Source organism: Delphinus delphis, chromosome 11 (genome assembly GCF_949987515.2).
Source record: "Delphinus delphis chromosome 11, mDelDel1.2, whole genome shotgun sequence".
Taxonomy (NCBI): Eukaryota; Metazoa; Chordata; class Mammalia; order Artiodactyla; family Delphinidae; genus Delphinus; species Delphinus delphis.
In genome coordinates, this window is record NC_082693.1 from 52,275,397 (window position 1) to 52,300,936 (window position 25,540).

The 25,540-nt window shown below is 41.8% G+C and overlaps 1 protein-coding gene across 3 annotated transcripts in view; it reads left to right on the top strand.

The window, feature by feature from the left end:
• IRAK3 (interleukin 1 receptor associated kinase 3) overlaps nt 1-10,475 on the top strand; it is a 70,602-nt gene extending 60,127 nt beyond the window's left edge. For all 3 annotated transcript variants that reach the window (XM_060025174.1, XM_060025173.1, XM_060025176.1), the window contains exons 9-12: nt 413-611; nt 946-1,008; nt 1,103-1,267; nt 3,195-10,475. In XM_060025174.1, coding sequence (XP_059881157.1) covers nt 413-611; nt 946-1,008; nt 1,103-1,267; nt 3,195-3,710 — 943 coding nt within the window. In that variant the 3' untranslated portion in view covers nt 3,711-10,475. The remainder of the gene's footprint in view (nt 1-412; nt 612-945; nt 1,009-1,102; nt 1,268-3,194) is intronic.
• Nucleotides 10,476-25,540: the final 15,065 nt, after the last annotated feature.

Genomic DNA, 25,540 nt, shown 5'->3' on the forward strand with positions numbered 1-25,540 from the left:
GCTCTAAGCCGGGCATTCCACAACACAGCCCTGTGCACATCAGACACTTAACTATAATCTGATTAAAACTCAGTTAGTGTTCTCATTACATGCATGTAAGAAGAACACAAGGAAAGCTGCTTTGGTTAACTTTAGTTTCTCCTGTTGACAAAGCATCAGCTTTAGCCACCAACTCCATACATGTGCCTGTAAATTTGAAACGCCTGCTGTTCCTAGGTCAGGATTTTGGTTTAGGTTTTATACAACACTTGGATTTATACTTTAAGAAAAATGAGAAAATGTCCTTTAAAAAGTTCATGGAAAATAACATATGGCTTTACTTGGAATTAATCAGATGTAATGGTGAGCTTGTCCTGTTTTCGAAATACCTTTATGATGTTTTTGTCTTGTTTGCCCTTGATCACAATTTCAGTGCAAACATACTTCTGGATGACCAGTTTCAACCCAAACTAACTGATTTTGCCATGGCACACATCCGACCCCACCTAGAACCTCAGAGCTCTGTCCTCAGCATGGCCAGCAGCAGCAGTAAGCATTTGTGGTACTTGCCGGAAGAGTATATCAGACAGGGCAGACTTTCTGTTAAAACAGACGTCTACAGCTTTGGGATTGTAAGTACCGACTACCAGTTAACAAAGTAGAAGAGTTTGTTGCCAAGAATACACTAAATTCCAAGAATTATTTTAAAGGCTTTAGCTTTTAGACCTATTGATTTTCTGTTACTCATTGTCTTATACATTAATTTTGTATAATCAATCAAGTAGTGAAATGTAAAGTCATTAATTAGAATGAACTGTATTCAGCATTGAGGTTAATAGTCATGACTAATTATGTGTATATATTTAATATTTGTAATATTTTAATAATATTTATAATAATTTAGTAATTATTACTATGTGTATAATATTAATATTACGTAGTTGACTTTCTATATGTTCCTTGTAGGTAATAATGGAAGTTCTGACAGGTTGTAAAGTGGTGTTAGATGAGCCAAAGCATATCCAGCTGGTAAGAATTGTCTTCATCTCTGTGCCTATTTCTTGGTCACTTTTTGGATAGATTCTGAGTTCTCAGTGATGAGTTTGTCTCCTTTTCTTCCTAGAGGGATCTCCTTATAGAATTGCTGGAGAAGAGAGGCCTCGATTCATGCATCTCATTTCTAGATAAGAAAGTACATCCCTGTCCTCGGAATTTTTCCGCCAAGCTGTTCTCTTTGGCAGGCCAGTGTGCTGCAACACGGGCAAAATTAAGACCCTCGATGGATGAAGTACGTATACCCACGGTTTTATTAAAAACTGAGTCCATGGAACCATGGAAAATCTAAATTGGATAAATTGTGTATCTATGTGAATATCAATGAGACAAATGCAGCTCTCAACAGAGAATTCTCACCTAATAGATAGCTTTTCCAGCTCAGAAAGTCTCATCGTTTGGTACTCTGAAAGAGGGTATTACTGGGTGGGACCAGGGCAACCACAAAAAATTTAATGAAAAGACATGTGACTAATTTGGAGAGAATATTTTATTCAACGTTCGTGAAGAGATCTGGTCCATTAAGAATGAAGCATACGGGAATTCCCTGGTGGTCCAGTGGTTAGGACTCAGTGCTTTCACTGCCAGGGCCTGGGTTCAAACCCTGGTTGGGGAACTAAGATTCCACATGCTGCGTGGTGTGGCCAAATTTTTTAAAAAATGCATCATGTATTTCCCTTATTGATTTTTTAATTTACTCATCTGTCCATCAATTTAATCATCTAGACGTTTATTTGTTTACAATAAACAAATATTTAGTACCTGCTTTGCACGTACCAGACTTTGGACTAGGTGCTGGTGATACAACAGTGATCAAGATACTGAATTGCTGCCCTTCAGCTCACAGTTCAAAGGGAGAGTCAGATCTATAAACATGAAGTTTCGGTACCAGAAGATAAGCATGATGATAGATGGGAGCGTAGAGTCAGAATACGTCCCAGCCTATGAAGTCAAGGAAGCTTCTTGATGGAGGTGATAGCTGAGCTATGATCTGAAGAACAGGTTGGATTTAGGTATTAAAGATGGAAGGACATTCCAGGGAGAGAATCTACACCTGCAAAGGCTCAGAGGTGCAGTGGATTCCTTGGCACCAAGACTGCAGATTGTCTAGCACCATGGAAGTGGGATGGTGGAGAGCAAAAGCTGGACGTGTTTAAAATAATAGGAGGTTCCAGGTGATCGAGGGACGTGAATTCCATTCTAGGAATTTGGATTCCATCCTAAGTCTATTGTAGAGCCATGGAAGGGTTTTAAACAAGGAGTTGACATAATCAGAATATAAAGACCATTGGCCTGGGAGTCAGGAGAGCTGTGTTCTAGCCCTGACACCACAAGTAAGAGCTGTGTGGCCTGCAATCTTGGGCTCGGAAAGGAGCTTTGAGATATATAGTGGAGGGAACGTGAAATTGGGAGCCGGAAGACGTGGGGTCAGGCAACAGGTCTGCTCCTTACTGGCCAGCGATAGCGATTCCCTTTTCTGAGCCTCAGCCTTTTCATCTATAAAGTGAGGATATTAACGTTTGTGCAGGTTAAATGAGGTGATGTGTGTGAAAACACTTTGTAAATTATAAAGCTCTCTATAGGTATTTTTTAAATTACGTGTGTGTGTAAATGTATGTTATTTTATATCAGGTTAATGGTTCTCAATTCAGCTGCATATCCAATTCAGCTGCATATCCAAATCAACTGCAAAGCTTGTAAAATACAGATCCCTGGGCCCCCATGTCCATATTTTTTGAATGACCATCTTTAGGTTGGGGCTAAGGGATCTGTTTTTTAAGAAAGCTTCCCTAGGTAGTCTGGCATTTGAGAACTATAGATTGGGTTCACCATCCCCTGACCCCTTCCAATCCTCCACATATTAAGGCTGAAGTAAAAAATGATAAGAGATTCATCCAAGGTCACAAAGTAGTTGGTGGCAAATCTAGGCATAAAGTCAGGTCTCTTGATAATCAATTTCTTTTCTACTTTGCTTCAAGTCACTTAATTTATTAACATGAAGGAGTTTAGCTAATCTTTAATTCCTTCGCATTTCAAATTCTATAGTTGAATTTATTTCATGAAAATAAGAGAATATTCCTTAATAGGTAGACAGAAAAAAAAGGTAAAAGGAGAGGTTATTCAGACTTCACCCAATGTGTGTTGGCTTCTTGGTTAATCAGGTCCTAACTGTCCTTGAAAGTACTCAAGCCAGCTTGTATTTTGCGGAAGATCCTCCCACATCCTTGAAGTCCTTCAGGAGTCCTTCTCCTCTGTTCTTCGATAATGTACCAAGTATTCCAGTGGAAGATGATGAAAACCAGAATAATCCATCGCTGCCTCACGATAAAGGTTGGAGAAAAGGGAGAACGACTCAGAAAACTCCCTTTGAATGCAGCCAGTCTGAGGTTACATTCCTGGGCTTTGACAGAAAGACAGGGAGTGGGAGGAATGAGGACACTAGCAACGTGCCCAGTTCTGCTTGTGAAGAAAGTTGGTCTCCAAAGCCTGCAGCTCCATCCCAGGATGTGAGGGCCTCTGGTGTGAATAGGGACCCTTCTGCGGAAGTTCCAGGGCATTCCTACAGGAGCATGCCAGTGGAGGCCAGCTGTTCCTCTGAATTTTCCTGGAATGAATGTGAACAGTGCAAAAAGGCATCAGTTTCACCAGAAGATAAAGAAGAAAGCAAGTATTGCTGAGGCACCTGAGTACAGGTCTCATCCTGGGAAGACATTGTCTTTATTGGGAGCGCCAAGAGGATGATTGATGGTGAACTTGGGTAATGCAGATCGATGATCGGAACAATTCTATTCCATTCCTTCCAACTTGTAGAACAGAGTGGCTTAAAGTTTTGTTTTAGCACGATCATTGCCTCATGATCAAACCTGGACTAAATTAGAACCATTCAGAATTACTTAAGATTGTAGACTGTGACTTCAGACCAACAAAACAATCAAAACCTACCAAAATGGAAGTGGATTCCAGTGTCTTCTCCCTCAGCATCCACGTGACTCCTCAGAGCCTCCAGTCTGCCAGGTACATTCAGTTCAGTTGGATTCCCTTGTTTTGGTTTAGCTTGCTTGCGAAGGTCGTCAGAAACGTCTAACTTGTAAATGTTAATAGATACCATACCTTTTTAAAGAATTGCCTTTTTGCTTATTTCAATCAACTCTTAGTATATTTCTGTTCATCCCTGTCAAGTCTGCCTATCTGAACATGAGCCATGACATGCCCAAGATCTGTATTTCTGTATTTAAACTCTTAAGATAGTTTATCTCCTATAATATTGACTATTATTACAATTTTTTTTACATAGAGACGATTATATCCTGAATAGAATGTATGAAATTTTAATCAAGCCATTTTTGTTCCAAGAAAATGGCTGGTCATAAAGGCCTAGGTCAGTTTTTTCTTTGATTCCAACTCTGTGCCTTTACTGCTGGTGTTTACTAGATCTCCCCCTTTTGAAATCCTACCCAGTCTTTCAGGGCCCACCATAACTGCCATCCTCCAGGAAGCTTTCCTAATCTTTCCAGCCAATAGTAATCACTTTATCAGCATTTCCATAGCAATTTCTTTTTTTTTTCCATTTTTAAAGATTTTTAATTGAAGTACAGTTGATTTACAGTGTTGTGTTAGTTTCTGGTGTACAGCAAAATGATTCAGTTAGACGCATATATACATATTCTTTTTCATGTTCTTTTCCATTATGGTTTATTACAGAAAATTGAATATAGTTCCCTGTGCTATTCAGTAGGACCTTGTTGTTTATTTTATATATAGTAGTTCGTATCGGCTAATCCCAAACTCCTAATTGACCCCCCCTTTCCCCTTTGATAACAATGTTTGTTTTCTGTGTCTGTGAATCTGCTTATGTTTTGTAAATAAGTTCATTTGTATCATCTGTAGCAATGTCTCTGTATTTCTGTTTTATATTTGTCACTTTCTGAATTATATCCAAGTTGCCTGTGCTATCATCTCTCTCTTCCTAGATGGTAAACTCCTGTATTAGTTTCCTACTGTCGCTGTAACAAATTATCACAAGCTTAGTGGCTTAAAACAACATAAATTAATTATTTTACAGTTCTAGAGGTCAGAAGTCCTTGGCATTCCTTCTGAAGGCTCTAGGGGAGAATTCGTTCCCTTGCCTTTTCTAGCTTCTAGACACTGTATGCATTCTTTGGTTCATGGCTTCTTCCTCTATCCTCAAAGCCAGCAACATGACATCTTTAAATCTAGATCTCTCTCTGAACTCTTTTTCATCACCACTTCCTCTTTCTTTGGCCCTCCAAAGGATCCTTGTGATTGCATGGGGCCCACTCAGATAATACAGGAAAACCTCTGCATCTTAAGATCCTTAATTTAATCACACCTGCAATGTCCCTTTTCTCCTCTAAAGTCATATATTCACAGGTTTCTGGAATTAGGACATGGACATCTTTGGGGCCATTACTCTGTCTGTCACATTCCCTGACTGTGTAGGGTCCATCTCTTCAGGGCCTAGCATGTTATCCTATACAGAGCAGGTGTTTCCTTATAAGTTAAATTGAGTTACATTATCTCTGTGAACCCACATAATCAAAAATTCAGCTATAATAAACATTCCAGAGTAAATGAACAAAGTGGGGATAATGACTGTCTTTATGATGATGGACAGAAACACTCCACGAAAACCATTTCCAGAGGATTTACAGAATCTCCCTCTCCAGGATGTTTATAATAAAAGGGCAGACCTCTAGTTTTCTCTGCATCAAAGGAATAGGCCTATGATTGTTTTTTGTAGGTTTTTTTTTTTTTTGATAAGTCAGTACGGTTGAGTTAATCATAGTCAGATTGGAGTCCAGATTCAAGAACAATTAATCAAAGAAGGAAGTCGTCAGCAATCAGGGTCAGGTTAACAGACCAAGGTCAGAAACATGGAGCTACAATTCTGGGAAAAAGGATCTCATGGCAGGAAGTGAGGTTCAAAACACAATAAGCCTTAGCCTGATTGACAAGCCAAATAAAAGCCCCAGGCAAGCAGTTGGGAGAGGCCATCCCTGAGGGCTGGTCTGGGGGGACCTGGCTGCCCAGTGATGTCTTCCCCATCTGAGCATGAAGAATGTGTTCACAGTGCTCCCAAACTGCCCATATGCTAAGACTATCAGGGGAAAGGGTTACCCTAGACTCATGTGATTTTACCTCTTGTGACCTGTCCGGTTTGAAAACTCTTGATTATACACGTTAATCAAGGAATCAGTAAAAGTCTTCAACATTTGGCCTTATATATCGCCAGCCATTCTGAGGCCGATTCAGCTTGTCTTATGTAGTCTGAAAGTATTTTGGCTGAATCGGGCAAATAAGCCTAGAATTGTGTGAAGTTGCCACTAATAATTCAAACGAGGTAATCAAGATAATCAAGAACTGACTCTGTGTTAAACTGCTTTTCACTTTGAATCCGAATCCCCCAGTACCTTCAAAGAGAGATCATTAAGGAAGCTCTGATTGACAGCAGGCCCACACCATTATTCATCACATGTGTAATCCGTTGGTATGATGTTGATTTGAACTTGCTTAGTTGACTTAAAGCAGTGTTTCTCAAAAAAAAAAAAAAAAAAACAAAACAAACAGTGTTTCTCAAACTTTAACATGCAGCAAAATGACATGGAAGGCTTGTTAAAAACACAGATTGCTAGCTCCCAACCTATTCCATGGGATTTTGCTTAGCACTGAGTAGAAGCTCTAGAAATACTATTAGTCAATGATCTTTTTAACTAGATCACCTTGCTAGGGTGTGACAATTTTAGACATCTTAAAGACCAAGTCAGATTAGCTGGCAATAACCTAATTAATGATATGGTAAGCAGATACCACTGTGGCTAGAAATTACCAGAATTTTCTATTGAGTGATGCAGTCCTTACTAGATTTGCCTTCTAGTGGGTGCATTAATAAATGTTAACTGTTAGGAATTAAATCTTGCATCCTGCTACAGGCAATAAGAGGATACCTTTGTGGCTTCATGATGTAAAGACTAAGACACATGAAGAAACCAATAATGAGCCCCCAAGTGTTTCCTCTGATCAGCAAACGTGAATTAGTAAAGAATTGCACTCGTCTTCATCCTTATAACGCACCATGGGCAATCCTCCAGGCAGATCCTATTTACTTGATAGGTTTTTGTGCCATTTTACAATCCCCAAAACATGAAGAAAGTATTTTGTTGTTTTTGAAATTAGGTATGGGATTTCTGACGTAGTCAATTTTATTGGCTTCCGGAGAATTGTTATAACGATCTGTGACCCACTGCATAATTGTGAAGTTTCATAAGGTGGTACATCCTCTTGTGTAAAACAGCTTTTATGACCTGAGGTATGATGAGTCTAGGAAGTGAGAGTTATGTGAGTAGCATTTATGAAGAATCAAGGCACTGTGTTAGCTACTAGGGTACCGAGTAAGGAGCAAACATTTTAGAAAGGACGAAAAGGCATCTACCCAAGTTAACTGTTCAGTGACATCTGTTATTTGAACCATAAACTATTGGAACCGAAAGTAAGGGCTGAAAGGGTGAGGAAGAGGTCTTACCCTTTTTACTGTGCACTTTCGAGAGGGCGAGGAAGGTGTCTTGGAGAAGTTTCCTGGAAAGAGAGAAGGGGTTAAGAGAAATAGAAAAGAACACCCAAGAAGCACTCCGGGATGGATACCCAGGGAACCAGGGGTCCACAGCTCTACCAGACCCCTGCACAGCCCCATCTCTGGGGCTGGAAGGATGCGGTGAGGGCAAAGGGAACCGGGTCCAGAGCTGTGGAATATTTTTTTTTCATTTAACCTTTACAGCCACCGTGAAGGTATGAATCCCATTTTATAGATGAGGAAACTGACTCAGGGTGGGTATGTAACTTGCCTAAGGTCGTCCCAGATCTGGAGGAGCCAGGATTTGAACCCACCTCTGTCAGACTTCAAAGCCCATGGTCTTTCTTGTACTCGACATGACACAAAGAAGCCACTGCAGATTCAAGCCCCTATGCAAAGGTCATTTGTCGATTCTAAAACTTTTCAGTAGGGACAGAAGCCTCACCATGTTTCCTGCCTTTTTCATTATTCTGTTCCTCTGCTTCAGGCACCCACCTCTGCAGTCATTTGATATGAGTTCAGTGGATTCATTCATTCATTGAATAAATATTTACCGATGGCCTCCTTTGTGTCAGACACTGTTCTAAGAGCTGGGGATACAGTGAAGATCAAAACCAACAAAAATCCCTGCCTTCATGGAACTTACATTTGAGTGAAAAATGAGTGAGTGGATGAACAGGAAATACTGTGGGAGAGTTGTAATCTCAGTTCTATCACTGACCAGCAGATCTCCGTGGGACCAGCCAAACTGAGTCGTCTCAAAAAAGAGTATTCTCCAGACATAGACCCTGGCTTCTCTGCCAGCTCTTTTGTCAGGATTCAGAGAGGTTTTCTCCTTGTCCTGTGCTATAGCTCATGTCTCCACGCTAGCCTGTGGCTTCGCTGTTAGTGTCTATGGCATACTTTGTGGCAATCATGACAGCACTTCTTCCACTGACCTATGACTTCTTCAGGGCATTCATTGGGCTACTGATGCCATCTTCAGCAGGCTTCTGCTAAGAAATTTGAAGCATCTACCCATGCCTCACTGCACCATCACCCCAAGCTGGAACTGCCTGTTGACTTCTCTCTCCTCCATAAAACTGAAACTTCCATGAGGGCAGAGGCTATATCTTGCTCCTTTGGTATCCCTAACAGCTAGCACAGTACCTGGCACATACTACGGCCCAACGAATATTTGTAAAATGAATGAATTGAATAATCCTTCAAAACCTCTTCAGAATCGTTGGTATCTAGTGTCTCAACATGGTCACATAGATTGCACCCAAAGTCTGTCTTTCTAATATCCAGACTGTCACCAATCATTTGCTTAAATGGTTCCATTTCACCATTCTTGGATGAAAGTTATGAATTTCAAATATTAACATCTGTGATATCTTTGAAAAGAGGAATTAGAAATTGTATATGTTGCTTATAAATTTGCTCCACGGTGAAAAACATTCCCAAACCGTGTCTACGCAATGATAAGCCAACATTTTGACAGGGAATAAACTGATGTTTGTTGTATTTTGCTTCCATCTTTCTGTCCCAAATTATTTATGTGTATTTGATGGTCCATTAGATTTTATTGCAGGTATTTCCTTGGGAGGCATTTTTATTCCAAAGATGCCTACTAAACCTGCATTACCCACCACACTTTCACTTAAGAGCCTTCTTACTGATGTCATCTGCCTAATTGCAAATTTTTGTGGTCATCTGTATAAGTAGCAAGAGAGTATTTCCAATGGTTTTCAGTGGCTCCTTAGTTTTAAAACTTTCTTATAGAGAAATGTTAATTGGGATAGAGGGTAGGAAGGTAGGAAGAGTGTACTTGCAGGAGATTCAGACTCAGTTAATATTGGTGTATTTAGTTCTATGCTAGCTGCATTCACACATCATCTAAGCTCTTGAGCTGGGTTCTGTTACTATAAGATCAAGGAAAATGAGGTTCCAAGAAGTTGACTCTCATTCTGAGTCACACTGATGGGGAGACAAACTGAAAATTCTTTATTTAAGCCCAGGAAATACCTGCTCTGAAAAGGAGTAAATTAAAAAATTAAAAGTATCCCCTATTTGAAAATGAAAACAGCTAATAAATATGTTTTTATTATTTTTAATTATTATTAATTTTGTCCTCACAGATGGGCAAAGATTAAAACAATTGACAGGAGTATGGGCAAATGGGTATTCTTATTCACTGTTGGCAGGAGTGGAGATTAGTACAGCCTTTCTAGAAGGTAGTATGTCAAAATTTTAAATGGTGAGACACTTTTACCCAGCATTTTGTTTAGGAATTTATCCTAATGAATAAAAGTTTCACAAGTGCGTAAACATGAGGGCAAAGATGTACTTTTTAGTGTTTGCATATTAAAATATTGGAAACAGCCTAAATATCCTTCCATAGAAGATGGGTTAAATAAATTACAGCACAAATATACAATTGAGTTGTATGCAACTAATTAAAAATTGTTTAGATCTGTGTTTATTGCTATAGAAAATTTGTCCCTGAAATATTATTGAATGAGAAAGCAGACTACCGAATAGTATGTTTAATATGGGCCCATTTATAACATTAGATATTTTTAAATAATATGTGTTTCATAGAGAAATCTTCGCTAAAAAGTTAATGATGGTTTCTTTCTGGGCTGTGGCGTTTGGGTGCTCTTTACTTTCTTTAGACTTTTATGTATTTGAAGTTTTTATAATGAGTATGTGTCACTTTTATTATCAGAAAACAATAAAGCTATTTTTATTTTGGAAAAAAATGTTCTCTAGATTTCTACATTTGCCTGACTCTTCGCTCAGCTGTGCCCTCGGTAACAACTGGCAACTGGTAATAATGCTTTTATTCCAATGCCCTTTATTATTTCTGTCTTCCAACCCTAGTGACTGGCGCTCCCACATAGATTTGTCTGGTATCCCCTGAGTAACAAGTTTTGAGAGGGCTTATAAAAGAAAAGTCCAACAGGCAAAAACCAGACAAGCTGAAATACAGAAGAATGGAGAAGAGATCACAGTACACAACTGAGAATATCTGTAATTAAATATTAGTTGATTTTGGTAAAATCTTTAAAAGTTACCCTTAAGATCTATACTTGCTTCGAGTACTTCAAGAAGCAACCTACAGTTAAATTAGGGCTTCCCTGGTGGCGCAGTGGTTGACAGTCCGCCTGCCGATGCAGGGGACACGGGTTCGTGCCCCGGTCCAGGAGGCCCGCGTACCGCGAAAAAAAAAAAACCCCAAAACAAAAAAAAAAAACACAAAAAAAGAAGCAACCTACAGTTAAATTAAAGATCTTTGGGGAGATAAATTTTTCACCCTTAAGTATCCACACCCCAGACTTGTGCCCCACTATCCGTTTCTAGCCTACACAAAAATTTTAACTTGCTGAATTTAGTAGACTCTGGTTATCATTATCAACTGAAAATAAAACTTGCAACAGTGCAGAGAAAGAATGGCTGACTACCGTGCTTTTCTCCAGCAGGTAGAGGTGGAGGCTGTATAACAAAGCTAACGGGATCCACAATAACACATGAATTATAAAGGGAAAAAGCAAAGTATACGCTAGGGTAAAATACCAATTCTGATGAGCTCTATCTGGGACTGTTGTGGACATAACGAAGTTATGGAGTGTGTAAATATAAAAACACTTCCTAGGCAAATCCAGCTAAAAGATAAATGAATGTTGGCTTCTTAAGAGCATAACAGAGCCACAAATTTTGTTCTTTTATACCAAATTAATGTGTTGGTGCTATTCTTGTGTTTCCTAGAAGGGAAATGCCAGGTAATCCCAATGGTACCATCATTACAAAGATTTCAACAAAAGAGAAGTTAAGGAATCCAATACATAAATACAGTGTAAAATGGAATCATTCTGAACAGCACGTTGGAGTGAGGTAGAAATAACTTCTGGTGGTCTTCCTAGTCCCATTATTCACTAATGATAATTTCATGTCCTTCTGAAAGTGTACAGGCAAATTATGGTGTACTTGCAGGACCATTAAACACTGGATCTTGTGATGTTTTTAAATGTTTGTAACAGGATTTTTAAATAAGGGCTGCAGTGACTTCAGCCAAGGGCAAATATTAATCCATTTTTTTTAATGACCTTTTATTGTTTTTATTTTATATACCTGGAGGAAAGGGCGTGCTGACCTCCCAGTATGCGTACAAAGCCAAATATGCACGTTTTACGTTAACTCGCTGCCTGCAGCTCTAAGGCCGTTTGCTTTGTGATAGGAGGCAGAGCGATCTCTGACATTTTCATTATGCATCTGTCTGGCAGTTTGAAGCAGGAGAAATAATTCATGTGATTGCTAGTATCCTGTCTTGGCCATTAAAATGTATTTCCCTAATAAAAAAATTATCGCCATATTTTATAAGGCATAGTCTGACATGTCTTCTTCTTTCTCCCCATCTCATATCCTGGCATCATCGCTCCTGATTTCAATAGTCATGTGAGTGAACCAAGTAGCATTACTGCATCACAGTTAAAAGATCTCATTGATTACAGTGAAGCCACACTTAAACTTCCCTTCAGCCACTGTTCCCATGGCCACACTGGACCCTATCGCCACCTGAAGCTGCTACACATCAGGAATCACAGTATGTTGTCCTTGACTTTATAAAGACCTCCCATTATCTGATCTCTCCATTTTTTTTTTTTTTTTAAAGAAGATGTTGGGGGTAGGAGTTTATTTATTTATTTATTTTTGCCGTGTTGGGTCTTCCTTTCTGTGCGAGGGCTTTCTCTAGTTGTGGCGAGCGGGGGCCTCTCACTGTCGCAGCCTCTCCCGTTGCGGAGCACAGGCTCCGGACGCGCAGGCCCAGCGGCCACGGCTCAGAGGCCCAGCTGCTCCGCGGCATGTGGGATCCTCCCGGACCGGGGCGCTAACCCGCGTCCCCTGCATCGGCAGGCGGACTCTCAACCACTGCGCCACCAGGGAAGCCCCTGATCTCTCCATTTTGTCCGGGCCTATCAGTGATCCTCTCCCATCTGCTCCACGTTTTTTCCTTTGCATAAGCTGGGCCATGCGTTCATCTGTATCAGTGATTGTGCTTATGGAGAAATAGAACCCCTACTAGGTGTTTCAAACAGATGAAATTTAATATTGGGAATCGGCTATCAAAGGGTTGGAAAGCCTAGAAGAGCGAAAAGAGGAAAATGTGAAGTTACCCAGAGATGAATAACTACAGGAAGCCATTCTCACTTTTATGGATGAAAGAGAAAAAAGGGAAAATGTATAACTAAGAGCCCACGACCCCTGTACTGCTGAGGCTGCTGATAACTTGCTGCCGATGCTTCTGGAATAGTGTTGCCAAGGAGAAAAGCAGGAATGTGGACGGAACCACCACCTGTGCTGCTGCCAGGGGCCCAGTAAGAAGCAGGGAAAGAAAAACCTCTATTTCTTCCACATCCCATTATGAGAAGTTAGCTGCCAAGGGCATCTAGGAAATACAGGGGTTTTTTTTGTTTTTCTTTTGGCTGCCTTGGGTCTTCGTTGCTGCGCGCGGGCTTTCTCTAGTTGCGGCGAGCGGGGGCTACTCTTCGTTGAGTTACGCGGGCTTCTCATTGCGGTGGCTTCTCTTGTTGCAGAGCACAGGCCCTAGAGTGTGCAGGCTTCAGTAGTTGCAGCACGTGGGCTCAGTAGTTGTGGCTCATGGGCTCTAGAGCGCAGGTTCAGTGGTTGTGATGCCTGGGCTTAGTTGCTCCACGGCATGGGGGATCTTCCCAGACCAGGGATTGAACCTGTGCCCCTTGAGTCGGCAGGAGGATTCTTAGCCACTGCACCACCAGGGAAGTCCTGGAAATACAGTTTTGTCTGAACTATAGTGGAAAGCACAGACAGGCAAGCATGGCGCTAAAAGCCAAAAGACAAATCCTACTCTCAGCTGTTCAGCATTTATCCTCACCCTTGTACCCTTTATTTAACCTTGCAGTAACAATAATAGTATCATACAAATAACCCTAAAATAATTCAAGATGCTGTCACTCTCCCAAAAGAGGAGACACAAGGTCTCTTCAGTCATCATTTCTGTCTCTAGGTGATCTTAATTTATCTTCCACCTGGATTTTCTAAGAATAAAGGTAATCATCACCAACATTTCTTGTACAGAAGAAATGAGAGGGAAAAATAAAAATTGGTTAATATACGCAAATACAAAACAAAGGAAATATGCATGGCTGCTGTGGTCTTTGTTTCTATAATTTGTCACGAGGCTTTAATTTGTATTTACAATGTGCTTTTTTTTAGTCTCCTTCCATGTTCCCTTTGCCCTCAGCCAGCACCCTGGTTGTCTATGTTTCCTTCCCTGATGGCGTGCACCGAACCTTCATTCCTGAAGGCTTATTCCTCAGTGACCCTGCCTTTATTAGTGTGTAACCACTGCACATTAACTTTTACCCCTGGATATGGAACTATTAGCAAAGCAGAATTCCCTGGATTCCCAACCTAGTCCTTCCTGCCCTCGCTGTGCTCACCAATCTGGTCTCCCCTTGAAAACTGCAATCAATCCCCAGAGCCAGTGTAATAACCTACTTCTTTCTTCTTGGTTCAGTGGCACAAAGAGCCCCGAAAGACAGTCCCTCAACTTCCAGTTCAGTGAAACCATGGTTGTGTCCACAGGGATCATTTCTCACTTGAGATCCAGGACCTTTAAGTTAGCAGAGTTCTGAGTCTGGGACGAAGAGATGGGAAGCAAAAAAAAAAAAACATGTGAGCAGGTATTTTTATTTTTCACAGCATCCTGGTCATTGAAAACTGGGGAAAAATTTAAATCATCAATAACTCTCTTAAAATATATAGTCAAATCAAATGTAATACTTTCAATAGGGTAGGTGAAAAGAATATTAGTTATTCTGTCATTTAATTGGGGTATGTTACTGTTAATTTAGTCTAAGGTTGTGCTGGGTGGAGATACATGCATGCACATATGCATGTGTGTATGTGCTTGTCTGCGGTGTATGTGTGTGTGTGTCTCTCGAATTCATCACTTTATACGAGCTCTTACTGAGCTTGTGGACCTACCAAGGTCTTGAGGTCTTTTTCACATAACCTGCTGATAGCACACCTCTCCTTCATCCTTTCCTTGTGTAATTGATTTTTATGAAATAAAACCCAGAGTGTATTACATTTGCATTTTTATAACACTATCCAACCATTTTTAAATGACTTAATATGCCTCGTGCTTCAGTGCCATCTTGTTTGTTTTGATTTATTGATCCCACCTTTTGAGCTTATCACGCTTCCTTTCAGCAGTCAGCTCCAGCCTCGCTAGCCTTCTTGCGCGCCAAGCTCATCCCCATGCAGGACTTTCACACTCGCTGTTCCTCTGCCTGGAACTCTCTTCCCCAATAATTTCTCCCTCTGCTATTACTCTCTATCACCTTTTACACTGTATCCTTCAATTTATTTGTCAGTGCATGATATTATATATTTATTTGTTTATCATCAATCTTCTCTAGAATATAAAATCCATGAGGTCAAGGACTTTCACTTGTTCACCGATGGATCCCTGCCACACTTAGAAAATTTCCTGAAACATAACAGATGCTCCAGAAACGTTTTTTGAATACATGAACTAGCTAGTCTTTAAAGAAATTTTTAATTGAATTATGGTTGATTTACAATGTTGTGTTAGTTTCAGGTGTACAGCAAAGTGATTCGGTTATATATATATTTTTTCAGGTTCTTTTCCATTATAGGTTATTACAAGATATTGAATATAGTTCCCTGTGCTGTACAGTAGGACCTTGTTGTTTATTCTATATACAGTAGTCTATATCTGCTAATCCCATACCCCTAATTTATCCCTCTCCCCTTTCCCCTTTGGTAATCATAAGTTTGTTTTCTATGTCTGTGAGTCTGTTTTTGTTTTGTAAATAAATTCATTTGTATTATTTTTTAGATTCCACATATAAGTGATATCATAATATTTTCTTAAAATTTTTAATTTTATTATCCAACCTTTAAGTTCTGTTCAGACTTGTATCATTGGCCAGTTTGATGAGATTGCTTTCTCTATCCACAAAATTGTTGATAAAAAGTGCTCCACAGGATAAGGCCAGTTTCAGAACCATGTGGCACTCCACAGAGTACTTTCTTTGAGGTTAATGTCTTTCCAATAATTTTTAAAAATTAGGAATAAATTCAACGAACTCTGATTTCATCTCATTTTCCAAATACTTCTCTATCTTGAATGCAAGATATGATCCAAGTTCTTTAAGGTAGTGCAAGAGGGACTTCACAAACTGGTCCCAAACAATTTTTCCGTCATTTATATCCCATCACTACCTGCTTCCTGCCTCCTTTCCATAGACTTTGTATCTTTCATTCTAGTCCCACTAAACTTGTTATGATTCCTGAAGCATACCACGTCCCTTCTCATCTCCATGCCTTAGCGCATGCGGTTCCAGCTATCTGGAATACCCTCCTCCCCCATCCCCACCTTCAGCTAGGTGCATCCTATCCTTATACACCATCCACGACCTAGCATAAATATCACTTTCTCCATGAATCCTTCCCAAACTTCTCTGGGTGATTAATCACCCACTCCTCTGTTCTCCCTCAGTAATTTAGATGTTTGTCCACTGTTGCATTTTGCTTATTGTTTGTAATCTTTACCATATTATTTATGTCTCTTTTCAGTGTTAAGATGCTGACCTCCTCCAGGTATGAAGTTAGATACTGATGGATATCTACTGAATAAATGAAAAACATAATGAAATATTTAGTTCATTTCTTGTTACAGCTTTAAAAAAGCAGGTCGTGCCCAGTAGGACTGGCTTCCATCAAGGATGGCATTGACATTGGTGAGTTTTTGGGGATCCATCTTAGCCTTGCCATCTCAGAGACCTGAATTCCTCAGTCTGTTTGGAATGGACTTACTCTCAGTGGCAGAGCTGCATTGATCAGGTTCATGGAGGTTTATAAAAATCAGCATACTAATTCTCTACTTTCTAATGAAAAAATATAACTGTCCAGAGAACTGAAATCCTCAAGTCAACCTATTAGTGCATTGTCCCCCTGGAGGCAAGTTATATTTGAAGCAATATGATATGGCCCAGGGGAATTCGTTGATCTTAAGTATTCCTCAATGAAGGAAGCTTGAGACTGTCTCATGCCCTAGAGAAGCAGTCTCTCCAAGGAAACTTGGTGCTTAACCAAGACTGCCACGCCTGGGCAGGGCCTGGGTGATCACCTTCAACATGTCCGCTAACTCTCCATTTCCTGTGCAGCTTTGGTCAACCCACATCTCTTGGCCCAGACAGGACTTAAAGAAATTTCACTAAATGTCTGGTGACAAAGTTATGTTTGTATCTGAGTTCCCATTCTTCCCATTTATATAATCGTGGATGCTCTCCTGGTTTGTTCCTGTTCATATTTACTGTGTATAGATTTAACTAACTTAACTCCAAGGACAACTATATTTCCACCTCATTGCCAACCCTGTTTGATGACAACAAGACCTAAAAGGGTTGAGTGGCTAATCAAGGTCTTAGAACTTCTCAGTGGAAGAGGCAGAAATTCATCCCTGGTCTTGTTGCTCTAATCTGGTATGCTCTCTATTATTATTTTCATGTGGAAATCCCTAATAATTATTCAAGAAGGACTAGTTCTTAGCCTTTTTTACCTGATTAAACACATGTTTTTTCAAAAGGCTTAAAAACTTTGACACATTGTTGGCACATGTATGAATCTATCCTATGGAAATCATATCCTATGGAGGTACAAAAATTATAGCTAGAAGGATGTTCATTGCTACATGGTTTACAATAGTAAATAGCTGAAAAGAACCTAAATGTTCAACAACAGGAAATTTGTGAAATTATAACTATAGTTATTAACATAGTGTTATAAAGAATGTTCACCTTACATTGTTAAGTTGGAAAAGGCAGATTACTAAACACTATGTAAAATAGGATCCTACTTTTTGCAAAAAGAAAGTATATGGATACCTAAATATAGAAAAAGAACTAGAAGCAAATAAAAATAAAGAAAGTGGTTAGGATTATAACGATGTTTTTCCTTTTTTGGCTTATTTGTTTTTTTAAAATTTTCTACAATGAACATGTATTCAATTTTAAAAATGATTGCCATTATTAAAATAGTTGAAAATTAATTTTCATAATCTTATTTGATGGGATTTGAATAGAAAATAAAAACCATATGCAACAGTATATCAGTATTTTCATTATGTAGCTTTCTGTGTAAGAAAGCTGCTTTTATCTTTCTACTTCACATGTTATTAATTTCCTGTAGTGATATTCCACTAGAGGAGCTCTTTAAACTTATTAATCGCCTGTATTTCTATCCACATAAATGCAGACAAGTCTTTTTTGTTGTTGTTCTCTGGGAGAGACTATTAAAAGATAGTGAGGGTAATGACCCCCAAGCAAATATTCAAGGGACGCAGCTGAATTTGTTAGAATACTACAGTGATGTGATACCAATTACGCTTCTGTTTCCAGTGTGGGAGAGTAAAGTGTATATGAAAGCTGCAGAATGCACTTCTTCATAGTCTATCCCCCACAAATGTTGCTCCATTGGAATGGAGACTGCAGGAGAACACCGGTAGACCAGCATGAAATATCCTTCCACTGGTCAGTCATACCATGTTTGTAGGTGAAGTGCAGCAGCAGTTGGATCAAGGAATGTTAATATTTCATTATAACTCAATTGAAATTTAATTCAGTTTCTGAATTCAGAGGATTTAAAACCAGCATAATTGAAAGTCATAAAATGTAAAGTCTTCTGATTGTATTCTCTCATCCTCATACACTCGTCTTCCCTCCAGGGTTTCTTTGCTCACTGCCCACCTCCCTCCCAGACAGCTCTGCTCAGTCCGGTGGAATGGTCACTTGCTTGCACAGAAATGTCTCTTCATTCTCAACCTGCTCAAGATATTGTGTTAACAAAGACCATATCTTCCCATTATCTGAACAAAACCTGGCTCTCACCAAGAACGCTGCTTTGCTTCCTTTACGATTCGGTCCTGGGAAGGGTGCTCGTTCTTCCATGAACCTGACACCTCTAGGGCAGGGAGGAGGAGGTCCAATCCTTCCAGCTGCACACCGCTGCTCCTATGCCATTCACCTCCCAGTCCAGGGAGGCTTCACGGTCATGTGTCCAGTGCAGTCACACGGGCCCCCATGCACAGAATTGTCCCAGGCTTGGGGGTTAATGCTTTGCAGTGGTCATCTTGAAACTCTTAACAATTGTTATGGGCTGAATTGTTTTGTCCCCCCAAAATTCATATTTTGAAATCCTAACCCTCAGTACCTCACAATGTGACTGTATTTGAAAATAGGGTCCTTTAAAGACCCTTTACTTAAGGTTAACTGAGGTCATTGGGATCGGCCCTAATCCAATATGACTGGGAAGAAAAGGAGATTCCTAATCTTATAAGATTCATTATAAGAAGAGGGGATAAGGACACAGACAGGAAAGACTACATAAAGACACAGGGAGAAAATGGCCATCTCCAAGCCAAGCAAAGAGGCCACGAGATAAACTAAACCTGCCACTATCTTGATCTCAAACTTCTAGCCTCCAGAAATATGATGATATAAATGTCTGCTGTTGAAGCCATTCAGTTGTAGTTCTTTGTTACAGCAGCCTTAGCAAACTAACCTAACAGTTTCACCTTTTAATTTGTACTTTGTAAATGAAGTCTGATGGAACAATGGAGCCTGCACCAGGGGCCTGGAGCCTTGGCTCCCATGGGGCTCCACCTTCCACTGCCTCCCCACCTTCCCTGGTCAGCTTCTTGCGTCTCACTCTCCTCTTCCCTGACCCCCGGCACCCTGGGTCCCATCCAGCCTTCCCCTTTCCGCGCCCTCCCCAGGACAGTGATTGGGTCATGTCATCAGAACAAGCCTACTGGTGCTTGTTCCTGCTGTTGCCCTCCACCTCTGGTGAGGGACTGGATGCAGGCACAGGTAGGGTTTGAAGTTGGGGCAACACTGCCCTGTGCCATCTTCAGGGAGAGCATGGAAGCACCATCTCCTCTCCAGGCTGGCAGGGTCACAGTGTGTGTGCTTGACTCTCTTGCCCGACCAAATCCAGGCACCGGGCATGGGGTTGTCCTTCTGCTCTGGGGTGGCGTGGTGGGTTGAGGGAAGGGGAGACTGATTTCTTTGCCTTCAGCCGGGGTGCAGCATCTCAGGGAAGGTAGAACTGCTAAGCCGGTGGACCATGCCCTGAGTCATGGGACAGAGCCGCCACTGGGCACCTGTGAGGGTCCGCACTCACTCTGCAGGGATTCCCCTTGTCCAAGGGACCAAGGCATGAAATAGTAAATAAAAACACCATGACAGGTCAAGAGAGAGTGACTGCAGAAAAAAGAGGGTTGTTAATATTTCGGTACCTTTAACAGCACTATATTTGAACAAAGGCCTGCACAGTTTCATTTTGTACTGGGCCCTACAAATTACACAGCTAGCCCTGCTGAACCCCATGCAAAAAGGTCAGCACTTTCAGGGCTCACACAATCTGGCTTTTTCACCCTCTCTCCTCAATACTCTTGCTTCTATACATACAATTTGCTTCCTTGGCTAGCACCTTTTTCCACACTCCTAGCTATTATGGTGTGGTAATCCATTACTAATGTGACGGACCCATCTACACCTAGCTCTCTACTTCACTGACCTTCAAATCCAGTCTAGGAGAGGAATTCGCTCCTGGAGCCCATCCTCCTGCTTTGCATTATGTAACTGCTCCACCTCTCAACCTCAGGGCCCAATTTAATCCATCAACTCTGGGGAAGGTCAACCAGCTGTGTGACATTGAACAAGTTAGCTGCTGCCTTTGAGACTCCGTGGCCTCACCTGTAAAATGAGGAGAGTAATTATTAACTTCACAGGTTTGCCGTAAGGTTAAATAAAATGATATACAAGCTGCGCTTAGCATGGCGCCTGGGACATAGGTGTTCTCGCGAAATGGCTAGCGTTTTCCCCACGGATCACACCTTCCTATCCCTCCGGCTCTCACCGGCGTACTCCCAGTGCCTCTCCAGTTCCCTGTGATGTGCATTCTCTGCGTCTGTACCAGGTGAGTCGAGGGGGAGTCCACTGCAGCACCCCGCAGACGCGGGCCTGCACACACGCGGCCCTGCCGGCCTCAGCTGGTCTCGGGTGGTCCGTCACCTCTAGACCCAACAGCCCTTGTTAGAAGGCTTCCCTCCAAGCCTCCTTTCCTTTCTCTCCTCTGACTCTGAGCCATCCTCCCCTGCTTCAGAGGGAAAAAACCGGCAGCGGGCTTGCCTCTGCCCCTCCTCTTCTGCTGGTGGACAGATCTGCCTATCCTGCGCTCTTCTCTCCTTCCCTGTCTTTCTCCATCGGTCTTCTTGGCCTTTTCCGTCTATGCTCTAGACCCCCTTTCTCTCCTGTATTCGGTCATTTAGCCTTTGTACTTCACCGTCAACCTCTTATTTTCCATGTCTGCTTCTCCTCAACATAGATACATGATTATATATATATTTTCAATGTTTAGGGGGAAACCCCTTCTTTGATCACATCTTATCTAACTTCTTATTCTCAGCCAGACTCTTTTTTTTTTTTTTTTTTGCGGTACGCGGGCCTCTCACTGTTGTGGCCTCTCCCGTTGTGGAGCACAGGCTCCGGACGCGCAGGCTCAGCGGCCATGGCTCACGGGCCCAGCCGCTCCGCGGCATGTGGGATCTTCCCGGACCGGGGCACGAACCCGTGTCCCCCGCATCAGCAGGAGGACCCCCCAACCACCGCGCCACCAGGGAAGCCCCTCAGCCAGACTCTTTGATAGAGCAGTTTGCACTGGCTCGCTCCCTTCCTTTACTTCCTGTTTGTTCGTCAGTTCCTTGAAGGAAGGCTTTGCCCTCCATGCCAGAAAGATTTGTCTTTCTGAGACAATCAGTGGCCTCCTAAGGGCCGATTCTGGTAATCAACATTCAGACTTCACCACCCCTGATTGCTCTGCAGCATCAGACATTGTTGAATTCTACTTCCTTACGGAAGGGCTCGCTCTCTCGCTCTCCTGTCTCTGTCTCTCCCCTTCCAAGAAATGACTCTCTTTCGGTTATATTACTACCATTTTGATTCCTCCCTCTCTTCTTTCTTCTCCTCTTTCTCCCCCTCCCCCCTCCTTTCCCTCAGGTGTTGCCATTCTCTGAGCTTCCACCTCCACCCCCCTTCTTTTCTCCCGCTCACAGCCGCTCTTGATGAATTCATTTAGTCTCCTGGCTTTAACCTCCCTCGATTTTCTGAGGAGCCCACAGTGCCGGGCTCCAGGCCCACTGGACCAGAGTAGCACAGTGGATTCAGCATTGATTAGCCACTCCGCGGCCAGCTGAATGGATTGGGAGCAAATCGGTTAACCCGTGTAAGTGTCAGCTTCCTCATTTGTACAATGAGACGAGTAATATATATATATCTTAAGGGCTTATTGTGAGGATTCAAATAACGCAGAAACAGCACAGTTCCTGGCACATATAAATGATCCAATAAATGGTGGTGATGCTGCCACTGCTGCTGCTGCTAATGGTGGTGCTGTTTACGGGTAGCTGCTCTTCCACCCTTGCTGGGTATTTGGAAGACTCACCCATGCTCCCTCCCATCGGTTAGTAGTATTAACCGCGGACACTCTTTTGACCCACTGGCACCTCTTTCTATCCAGAATCACAACATCTGGAGCTGCTGCATGTTCTCTGCTTCCTCTCACGTCTAACCCACTCTCCTGTCTAACCCACAAAGAGCGGGGGGATGCTCTATCTTGCCTTCCTGACTTAAATAATCTTCTATCTGACTCAGTCTTTCTGACGGCTGCAAACTTAAAGAAGCCCATTTTTGAACAGTCTCCCATACTATGTAAAGCCTAGTTAATACTGACATTCTCAGCATGTTTTTGTGCAGTATTTGTTACAACTCTGTTTATAGCCTTCGAACAGAGTGTGGGAGACACTATCCAACAGGATAAAGGCCTGTCTCCACTTCTCCCCTCCTCTGTGCCTCTCCCCAGCCCCTTGCCAAATTAGCTATTTCCACTTTATCTGTACCACAGCTCTGATCAGTCTTTTCTATAAATGTTTGCCTCTCAGCCACACTGAACTTCACTTTCAGTCATGTTTTGTCCCCAGAGCCTAACATGATGCCTGGCACACAACAGACCTTTAGCATCTATACAGGGATTAAAGAGATCAATGAAAAATACTGGAGAAATGCTTCCTCAAAATTCCACTAGGGGTCACTTTCTGTACGTTTTAGGAAGAAATAGTGCAGGCACGTAGTAAATCAATTCTTTATGAAAAATTCAGCTTGTGTTTAAATTTTTTAAGTCATCTGTTGTTTATTTAATGGAAACTGAAATGCTGTCATGTCGTACAAGCCTTGAAGCACGGTACGATGGCCAGCTCTTTCTGGTTGTACGGATAATGTCAATACTCATGTTTGTGTAAAAAACAAAATTGAACATAGCGTTTAATTTTGCATTTTAAGAATTCAGATCACTGAATTTATATGAAAGTTTCTTCCATATTTTTAGGTTAATATCCTTGGATAAGGTTAATATTTAGTTAATTTCAAATATGTTTATTTATAGATTATCCCAAAGGCCTGTTCTTCTAAACCTTTATTTCTTTACCACACTTATTCTCATTTGACCTCAGTTGCAAAATTAATGGTATATTCCTACTGATTATCTTGATCTGCCTCATACCACAGAGATTTTTAATAAGGGGGGAGAAACTGACTTTACTAGCAATTAATAGCCACTTAAAAACAGTGCAAATACACTTACCATCGATATAATGCTTTACTATTTTGGTTACTCTCTCAAATATAAGACCGGCCTCCAGAAGAGCCGTGGTATCAAGATTCTGTTCTTAAGGGAAAATATTGTTCTTAGCAACACTGCAAATGTAGTAGCACAGCTATTGGTCAAACATTGAGTTTATACTGGCTGTCAACCTTCTAGGACACAGAAACATCAACAAATGATTAAATACCATGAGGTGAGCGCATTGACAACAAACGCTATGGGAACACGGGGTGGGGGGGGCGGTATTAGCTAAAGGACCGTTGCTTGATCAAAAGGGCTGCAAGGAGCATTTCCCATCAACTTGGGGAAAGTTCATGAAATGTCTCCATCCCATAACGGAAGTTTCCCTCTCTAATGACTGCAGGTGGATGTGGGTCATTTATCCACAGTATGTCAGGGAAAGCACATTAGGTAAATTTAGGTGTGTAAGCATATTTCATAGGGGTTTTGGTATCAGGAATGGTCACACCACTGTGGAAAACCCTCGACATTCACTGAGCTGGAGGAAGGTCTTGCTTCTTCAGCTTGGCTTTTTGCTCATCCCTGAGTTGATTCTGGGAAGAATTCTTGGAGTATCCTGGCCTGCATGAGCTCTTCTGACCAGCTCTACTCTGACTCCCCAGTGCGTGTATTTTCTCACATAATGGGAAGCTATTTCTGTGTCCTCTGCCTGGAACACCCTACCTGCCCACAATGGAATGAACCCTTCTTCTTCCTCCGGAATTTAACAGAATGGTCGACTTGAGGTTTTGGCTCAGTCTTTTCCTCAGAGAAAACCTTCCCTAACCTCTTAGATTAGGTCCAACTTCTGTTTTTTTTTTTTGTTGTTGTTGTTGTTTTGCGGTACGCGGGCCTCTCACTGTTGTGGTCTCTCCCGTTGCGGAGCACAGGCTCCGGACACGCAGGCTCAGCGGCCATGGCTCACGGGCCTAGCTGCTCCACGGCATGTGGGATCTTCCCGGACTGGGGCACGAACCCGTGTCCCCTGCATCGGCAGGCGAACTCTCAACCACTGCGCCACCAGGGAAGCCCCCAACTTCTGTTTTGAGTTGTCTCTTAGCTCTAAATGCTTCTCTTTTGCAGCCCTTATCATTATTGCAATTTTGCATTGCTTTTCTGGTGTTCAAAGATAAACTGAGGCATATTAAAACTTTCAACAGTTTATTCAAGGAAAAATCGATTGGAGTCAGGCAGTCATAAACCGGAAGTGGTTAGGAGCCCTCCACCCACAGGAGGTGGAGGAGAGATTTTTATAGAGAAAAGGTGGAAGCAAAGTAAGGAATTATTGATTGGTTATAGCTTACAGCCTAGTTGGCTGTTTGTGACTGGTCGTCCTTATGTTTCACTTTTGTAATGTTCAGGCATTTCCAGCTTAGATTTTGGTTTTCTTATGCAGGCCGCCATGGCATCAGAGCCCTCTCAGTCTAATGGCCTCCTTGTTTAATTAAACACTGGTAATTATTTGATTAATTACTGACTCTCAGACTCAGCTGAAGCAGGAGAGCTCCAGGTATAACTTTGCTTACCGTTACCTAACAGTGTCTGGTGCGAAGTAAGCATTCAGTAAATATTTGTTGAATAAGCAAATGCACTTCATTTTAATTTGGCTGCACAGCCCCAGACTTTTATTTCTAAGACCCTATAAGCCTAGTATTGTTCTCTATAACTTCCTTTATAAAAGGTTGGAAAGGGCTTCCCTGGTGGCGCAGTGGTTAAGAATCCACCTGCCAGTGCAGAGAACTAGGGGTTCGAGCCCTGGTCCAGGAAGATCCCACATGCCGCGGAGCAACTAAGCCCGTGTGCCACAACTACTGAACCTGCGCTCTAGAGCCCACGAGCCACAACTACTGAGTCCCTGTGCCACAACTACTGAAGCCCTCGTGCCTAGAGCCTGTGCTCCATAACAAGAGAAGCCACCGCAATGAGAAGCCCGCGCACCACAACGAAGAGTAGCCCCCGCTCGCCGCAACTAGAGAAAGCCCGCGTGCCCGGGTGCCCAATGCAGCCAAAAATAAATAAATTAAATAAATAAAAATAAATAAATAAATAAAAGGCTGGAAGGAAATAAAGCAGATTTACTAAGCAAAGTAAGAAAATTTAGACTCAGATATCAGACGTTCCCTTCCTCCCACTGGCCTTCCCGGCCCG